At 37.9% G+C, this 9,094-nt stretch overlaps 1 protein-coding gene across 3 annotated transcripts in view; it reads right to left on the bottom strand.

Annotated features, from left to right (window-relative positions):
* Window positions 1-587: 587 nt before the first annotated feature.
* The window catches only part of lig3 (ligase III, DNA, ATP-dependent), a 71,461-nt gene continuing 62,954 nt past the window's right edge, over window positions 588-9,094 (bottom strand). For all 3 annotated transcript variants that reach the window (XM_043718725.1, XM_043718726.1, XM_043718727.1), the window contains one exon: window positions 588-2,407. In XM_043718725.1, the coding sequence (XP_043574660.1) occupies window positions 2,174-2,407 (234 nt within the window). In that variant the 3' untranslated portion in view covers window positions 588-2,173. The remainder of the gene's footprint in view (window positions 2,408-9,094) is intronic.

The raw sequence follows: 9,094 nt of genomic DNA, 5'->3' as shown, positions 1-9,094 counted from the left end.
GGACTGCACCAATGTTTCAAAACATCAGTACTTTTCTATTCTATTCCCCTTGAAGGAACCAACATTCCACCTACTTTCCAGTCATTTGCTGTATCTGCATTACTAACTTTATGATTTCAGAATATCTAAATCCTTCTGCACACTCTCTCCATTTAAATAACATGATGCATTTAAAGTTATTTAATTTCCATTTGCTTTGCCTGTCTATAGTAGGTTATGCTGTTGGATGTTTCCCTTGCCACTTTTCCCCTTATCTCATGTACTTTGGTCTCCACTATTCTCAGTAAATTAGCGTTGTCACACACACCTCCCCCTTCTCTCATCACACTGGCCCATTCTGTCTGCTGTCCCTGTGTAACCATCGATGATCCTTATACTTTCTTTCCTTTTCCTCACTCTTTGTCCTTTCCTCCAATTTCTCCCTTCTACCTACCCTTATCCTTTCTCTTCCCTCCCTGTTCATTTTTCTCTCCATCTGCATCAATATTTCTCACCCTTCTTTCTTCCATTTCACTGTTTCCACCAACCCCCCCTCAACTTTTTCTCAGGGCCAACTCTGCCAGTGTGACAAAGAACAGAACCAGCAGTTTGCAGAGAAGTCACTTCCCAAATTTATTTTTATTCCTAACTTGGCCCCTTCATTTGCACTATCAAACACATCCGCAAAGAGGTGACAAGTTGGTTTTGACTGTTTTGTTTTGAAAAGTACGCTATTTACAGATGTGGCAGCACCAATTGTTCACAACATGCTGATCCTCCCAATAACCCAGAAAATGGTAAAAAGCAATTACTTGAAGTTTGAACAGGTTAAAAACAAAATACATTTTGAATTTTCCAAAGTTAGTCAGCAAACACACGTCACCATGGGGACACAAGAATCACTCCCCTTAGACAAACTCTGAGGGAAAAACTTAGCCAAATGAGAGGAATGGGAAGAAATAAGAAGAAATTTGGAACATTTGCCCAAAATCCCTGCCCAAATTCTTATTTACATTATTGCAAATGGAATTTCACTGGATACCTGTTAGATTATGATTGGAAGGTTGTTGTGGAGTTGGTGGTTGAAGTAAGTGGTAGTAGTGTAAGAGTAACTTAAAATAAACAATCAACCTAACAGTGGTAATTTAAGGGATTGCCTAAGCTGGAATACTGTGACAGGAATCCAACACTAATATAAGCCCTTGTCTGCCCAAATGAAGTAAACTGTAGCTCATAGGCTGGACTAGGAAATAAATTTAAAATATTCAAACAAGTGGAGAAATTATTTCCCATTTCTCTGACTTGCACCACATCATCCCTTGCAGGTATCAAGTCACACCAGAGCATGATTCCACACATTTCTCATCCAGATGTCCTGATGCTACTTCATCACCAGTTAAGAAATCACAATCAAATCATTAATTAATGCCTGCAGGGATAACAGTGGAATGATCAAAAACAGGAAGGATTCAGACCCAGAAAGATTTATGCCATTTATGAGATCCCCAACTTGATTGAGACCAAAAAATGTCGCAAAAGACCCAATGATCAATTACTGGAAGATGACTAAGCAGCACATCCAACAGTGCATTGGACTGAGGAGAGGAAAATATATATTTTGTGAAGCTTTACCTGAACCTTCATCTTCCACCATGTCTTGTTTCATGTTTTTTTTAAAACAGCTCAAGAATCAAAAGCTCATTATATACAAATGCATTTATATTTTCAAAAGTTATTCCAAATTGATGGACTTTAGGGGCACTGGATAACTTAAACACAAATAAAATACAATATTTTTTAGTGACTCCAGGCTAAACACTAACCAACGCTCTTTGAGAAGTTGTCCTTTCATACTTTGTTCTGTAATGTAGTGTCCGTAAGCCCTGTAGATTGGAATGCACATTCCCATCATCTTGAATACAGTGAGGTGCAGCACCCAGTACAGAAATCATCCATTTGTCAGAAAAAGGTATTAAGTAAAGTGAAAACACTTTCATAACCTCTTTGCATTGTTCTTCCAACTAGGCAAGTCTACGGATGTATACATGATACCAAGCACAGAATTCCAATGTGCTAGTATCATTCATTCCCATAAGTCCTAATTATAAGTCTAAAATTTCTTGGGATAAGTACTGAAATCTCAAATTTGAGATCTTTACCACTTTTGAGCTGGAAAACCATAGAGTGATATCTCTCAGCACGGTGGGACCAGTCTCCTTTTCTTGATGCACTCCCAGATCCAATTCACAGAGACCTTTGACGCGTGTATATTATCCTTTGTTTCACCAACCACATGCGTTGCTGTAGCCAGGTCATATTCTGTAACCAGGTCACCATCATATGCAATGAAGTATCGTCGGAGTTTGCTGTAATCTTGCACTGACGTGGGCAAATAAAGCTTTACTCCAGTAAATATGTTCAGCAGGGTCTGAGGAAAAACAGTATTCTGTAAGTAAGGAGGTCTCAATTTCTCAAAGCCTCTGACTTTCCTTAGTTTTATTTACCATTAAATATAAAATGCAATGTCTAGCTCAAATTCAGTGAACTAAAAACAGCAATAACACACCTGGGAAGTTCCAGAGGATTGGAGGTTGGCAAATATTTATCCTTACTCAAGGAAGGTCCTGGTAATGTCCAATCAATTAGTTCAATGGGCAAGTCTTTATCAACAATGGCCATTTTAAAAAGTCAACAGAAACTTGAAAAAGTTTTGAGTTAATTATGGATAGTCAACACAAATTTGAAGTAACAGAAAGTTGGCAGAGGGAAAGCAATGGATGTTATCCAAATGGATTTTAACAAAGAATTTGGTAAAGAACCACCTAAAAGGCAGTTTAATAAAACTGTATCTCATGGAATAAGAGGGTCAGTGTGAACTAAGATAAAGGTGGCTTACAGGCAGGAAATTAAAAAAAAAGGATTTGATTATTTTTCAGACAAGAGGATGACAGACAGGAGAAATTTAATACAGAGAAGTGTGAAGTTATAGGTTTAGCAGAAGGGGTCAGAATGTAATACTTCAACTTAATGGAAGACTATTAAGACAACTTTATAGAGACTAAATGATACCGTGGAAAGAGTTTACAAGAACAAGGGGACCTCTGGGTATTCCCAAAGATTTTTGAAAATGGCAGAAAATACAAAGATTGTTTAAAAATGTTGCAGTCAGTTTTAGTTCATCTTTTAGAATGTGTTTTGGCAACTGAAGTTAAATGGGAGATGATCACAAACAACTGTTTAAGAAATTAGTACATCTTAAGTAAACGCAAATTGAACAGGTCTGAATGTAGTTAATCAGTGTTATCCTACAAGGTCACAATTGATCATGGGTAAATATTGAACAAGGGCTGATCCAATTTTGAATCTCTTTGTGGATGCCCATCATTATGGATATATGCTAGCAATTCTGAGAGTGACTTGCATACTCCATTAGAGTATTAGAAATCATTCATATACATTACAAAATCAAAGAGCTGTGTGGAAAGTAAATAAGAATTTGCATTTCTGCTGCATTATTCCAAAGAATGTCATGCTGCCATAGAGATAAGCAGTGAGATTAAAATTTTTCTGTTTAATTTACCTGCTTGTGTTTACTCAAAAAGCAAGTGGTCAATAGTCTGTTAGCTAGGGACAGGCAGAGAGAAAGCATCTGCCATGAGCTGGGAATCAGCTGGAGCACCAGTTATTTTATGAAGAGCCAATAGGATCTCCTTGTATAAATCCAGAATCAAGAAGGCAGTGAAGCGCATGCTTGAACTTAATGGTTTATCGTCCAGAAGCCTTCAAACAAAAATGGAACATAAATTTGTCAAAACTTAAATGTAAGGACCCCCATGAAATTTCATACCTCAGAGACAGTAGCTGGAATATCAAGAAGAATTCGAGTAAATATACAGGGCTGTGGCATACTTCCAAGTTGGTCACTAAAGTGAATGGACCTTCAAAATTTTGTAAGATAAAGGAACTATCTGAGCAGAACCATTAAGTTGAAGTCAATTTATAGAAGTCTTCATAAATTATAATATTACATTCTTTTCATCCATTCATAGAGATATAGAGTCATGCAACTTGGAAACAGACTCTTCAGTCCAACTAGTCCATGCTGACCATGTTTCCAAACTAAACTAATCCCACCCATCTGCATTCGATCCATATTCCTCCAAACCCTTTCTATTCATGTACTTATCCAAATGTCTTTTAAATGTTGTAACTGCACTCGCATCTACCATTTCTAGAAGGTCACCACTCAACCTCCTACGTTTCAGTGAAAAAAGTTCCAGCCTACCCAATCTCTTTTTACAACTCAAACTCCCCATTCTTGGCAAAAAAAAAAAAAAAATAATAATAATAATAATAAAATAATAATAATAATAATAATAATAATAATATCCAGTTTAATAACATCCTTTCTATGATAGGGTGACCAGAACTGCAAACAATACTCCAGAAGAGGTCTCATTAATATCCTGTACAATCTCAACACGACATCTCAGTTCCTATTCTCAAAGTTCTGAGCAATGAAGGGAAGCATGCTAAACACTTTCTTAACCACCCCGTTTACCTGTGATGCAAATTTCAAAGAATTATGTACTTGAATCCCTAGATCTCTCTGTTCTACGACACTATCCAGGCTTTACCATTAATTGTATAAGTCCTACCCTTGTCTGTTTTACCAAAATGTAATACCTTGCATTTGTCCAAATTATACTCCATTTGCCACTCCTCAGCCCAATTGATCAAGATCTCTTTGTAATCATAGGTAATCACCTTCACTGTTCACTACATCACTGCAAACTTACTAACCATACCTCCTATATTCACATCCAAATCATTTATATAAATGACAAAGTAGACCCAGTACCAATCCTTGTGTCACAGGCCTCCACTCCAAAAAACAGCTCTCCACCATCACCCTCTGTCTCCTATCGCAAAGCCAGTTTTGTATCCAAGTTCACCCTGAATCCCATGTGATCTAACTTGGTTAATTTCATAAACAATAAAATTAGTTCTGGCATAAAAATGTGAAATCGCGCATGTTGTTCAGTCAATCATGAGGTGTTAAGATTTCTCTCTTCATTAATGGTCATCAGCAGGATTGTAACAGAAAGAACATTCAAACTTGGGCTTTATAAATAGATGCTTTGAGTACAACAGCATGGAAATTATGCTGAAACTTTAGAAAAATTTGACTTGGGTCACACCCACAGTATTGTATTCAGTCTGCTCACCCCTTTAGAAGGATGTTAAGGTCCTGCAAAGGATACAGAGAAGATTTACCATAATTGCCCCAAAAATTGGAGATTTCAACAATAAATTTTAAATTGAAGAAGCTGAGATTATTCCTCTTTGGAAAAAGCAGATTGAGGGGAGACTGGACAGTGGTCTATAAAATTATGACAGGTTTTGATGAAGTTAAAATAACTCCACGGAGGCCAATATCCCATAACTAAGTCTGCCTTTATTTACACGTGGAGAGTCCCTAACACTGATCCAGTTCCCTCAGAGCCTGCTCTCAGAGTGAGCAGAACTTCTGACACTCCAGGTCTTATCTGTCATCTAGGGCTCCCTGATTGGACCAGTCAGGGAACTCATATTCTATGAGGTCCACCTGGCTGACCTCATTACAACTACTACAAAGGTCAACAAAGGAAAAACTATTCTTCATCACCTGGCACAAGGACATGGGGATGTAGATTTGGGCAAGAGGAGAAACAAAAGGAACAGGAGGAAGAATTTTATTTTAAATTAACACAATGAGTGTTAGCGACTTGGAAACCTCTGCCTATGAGGAAGGTAAAAGCAGAGACAATGAACAATTTCAAGGAAATGAGGTAAGCATTTGAAGGAAATGAACTTGCAGGTCTGCAGGAATGGAGTGGATGGAGTGTGACTGACTAGATTGCTTCAGAGAGCTATACTGACTCAAAGCACTGAAGAGCTTCTTATGGTACTACAATTGACATGAAGGGTTCTAAATCAATCATTTTGCTTCATCACTATAGTATTCTCATATTTCCTTGGTTTTACCAACATTTGTTAAGCTCCATTTAAACTGACCAGACAAACGAAAACTCTATTTAATAATGAGTATAACAAAGAGATCTGTTCACAATCATGTTTACAGTGTGTTAACCTACACATTCTCTCCACACTACTATAAATCCTATTATGGATCAGAGCACTTTAAAATCAATCAATGTTACAAATACAAAGTAGAGACACAAAAGACAAACTGAAATCATACTCTTACAATGCCAGAAAACAAAAATATTTTCCCTCTGTCTGACTGAATATTATTCCACCAACTTTGTTTTTGTGTATATGTGAATAAAACCATTTATGCCAACTGTCTCCATTCCAAGTGATATGGAATTTCACGTTAGCTGTATCTCTATTTGCCAGTTCAGAAAACAGGCTTTATCTAAAGCCCTTATGATGAGCCCTTATGGTGATACTGTTGGACTTTATGAATTAAAAGAGTTTTACGTACTAGATTTGGTGAGTGAACATGCAACAAGCAGCTTATGATCAATTCATTGCTAACATATTAGCTGTAGGTTTTGTGGAGCTGAGTAGGAAGTAGTTCAGCTGTCAGCAAAATTATAATGGAGTAACACAGGGACGAGTGCTCAAGACCGAGTAAAGGATTAGTGCCAAGGCAGCTTCAACAACAGTGAGAACTACCATTTTAACTCAAGGAACCCCTACGATTCTTGTTATTATAGATCAGATCATTCTTCTGAGTAACGGTCACTGGACCAGAAATATTAACTCTGATTTTTCTTCACAGATGCCAGACCTGCTGAGCTGTTCGAGCAACTACATTTTTTTTGTTGTTGTTAATGTTTCATTGATGTCAGGGAACTAAAACAGACAGCAGCACGTTGTTGAATGCATGCATGTACTGGAAGTACAGCATTGTTATTTTATTTTCATCTTTTGAAAACAATACTGGACAATGCTGTTTTCGCTGCACACTCTGGTTGACCAGTCGGCTCAAATCTCAGAAAATGTTGTTACAATTAAGGGACTCATGAGATTGAGTTTTTGGGGCTTTGTTTTAAATGAAGGGGTCAGCTGATCTATTCTGAAGCCTGCTCAATAGTGAGTGTGGGTGATTCAATAGCCAAAGGCGGCTTGGATTGTTTTACTGGGAGGGTACAAGGTGCTTCAAGATAACAGCAGCAAGACTTAAATTTACAATGCGAGTCTCCTAAATTGCAGAAAAGTGTTAATAGCATCATGTAGTAAGCAGTTATGCTGAAGGAGCAGCGCTGAGAAAGCTTGTGATTTCAAATAAACCTATTGGACTATAACCTGGTGACATGTGACTACTGACTTCATCCAGGACAAAGCAGCCTTTTTTTTTATCGGCACCAAATCCACAAACATTCACTCCCTCGATCACCGATGCTCAATAATAGCAATATACACCATCTATAAGATGCACTGCAGAAATTCACCAAGTCTCCTTAGACAGCACGTTTGCAATCCATGATCACTACCACCAGGAGGACAAGGGCAGTAGATACATGGAAGATCGCCACCGGCAAGTTCCCCTTCAAGCCACTCACTATCCTGACGTACAAATATATCACCGTTTCTTCAGTGTTGCTAGGTCAAAAACCTGGAAGTCCCTCCTTTAGTGGCATTGTGATTCAACCTATACCAAATGGACTGGCGCAGATCAAGAAGCAGCTCACTACAACCTTAAGGGCAACTAGGGATGGGTAACAAATACTGCCTACATCCCATGATTAAAGAAAGAAAACTTACTTTCAAGATGAAAGGAGAGTTAGAGTGAAAAATAGCTAATTAGCTCCTCTATCCAAATGCACAGTTAATGTGTTTCACTTCGTCATGGGGAAGAGGATAGAGGAAGCTACTTCCAAGATCCAGCTACCAGATTACCAACAAATCGCACTGAGACAGTAGGGGTTAGTATGATCAGCAGAGAGAAACTAGTTGGCAAACTCGTACAATCAGATGTCAGAGTTACATCCTGAAGTCTCTGTGGATTCTGGAAGATTTCCTTTGTCTTAGTCAGAGACAAGAATCGCTGTAACAGGCTTTATTGTAGGTGCTGGATTTAAAGAATCTTTCCAAAATCTAAAAAGCACTTGGAAATAGTTACTCAAAGTTACTATTTAGTGAAACAGGGATGCAGGAACTTATTATCAGTGACAGCAACAGTGGGCCAATTGCTTTCAGGAACATAATTCCACAGAGAGTGTAATGAAGGTAAATATATAAGGGGAATATTGCTTACTGTTGTTTTAATTGCTACACAAAAGTAAAAGCTATTAAGTCATTTGTTACAGTGAAAGTTTTAAAATCATGAACATGCTATGTCAATCTTTGTTATCAAGTGAAATTTCCAATCTCTTTTTAAAAAGATCAAAAATCAAACAACACTAGGATTATGACCTTGTCCACCTTAATCCAATGCCAGCATCTCTACATCTTTTTAGAAGGTTATCGGTATCTATGTAGATTGTATCAGCTATGTGAATGCACTTGTTAATACTTTAAGGTCTATTTTCAGCTACTGTGCTCGAAAGGAAACTTGAAACTTTCTTCAATTTTGCAGCACAAGGTGCACAGATTTATAGAAAAATATAACTTCTCAGCAAATGTGCTGGGTAATTGATCCTCTTTATAGATAAGAAATAAGGCAGCTTTACAATCATTCATATTGCAACATCAAGAAACCATCTGAGTAAAGTATGTTAAGCAATCAAGCCTCATTTGCACAGCCAAAAAAGGATACTCAACAGAACAGCAGAGCAGTGATTTCTAGAAACACAAAGAATGAGGAAGGATATTACCACATCACCACAATGACAAAAGTTGAAAGCCTCCGCAGCTGGGACATTTTGTTTATCTCAATGCCTTAAATGAGTAAAGGCTCAGGCTAATAGAGTCATAGAGATGTACAGCACGGAAACAGACCCTTCGGTCCAACCCATCCATGCCGACCAGATATTCCAACCCAATCTAGTCCCACCTGCCAGCACCAGGCCCATATCTCTCCAACCCCTTCCTATTCATATACCCATCCAAATGCCTCTTAAATGTTGCAATTGTACCAGCCTCCACCACTTCCTCTGGCAGC

Source organism: Chiloscyllium plagiosum, chromosome 28 (genome assembly GCF_004010195.1).
Source record: "Chiloscyllium plagiosum isolate BGI_BamShark_2017 chromosome 28, ASM401019v2, whole genome shotgun sequence".
NCBI classification, from domain to species: Eukaryota; Metazoa; Chordata; class Chondrichthyes; order Orectolobiformes; family Hemiscylliidae; genus Chiloscyllium; species Chiloscyllium plagiosum.
This window is presented reverse-complemented; position numbering and strand designations above follow the sequence as displayed.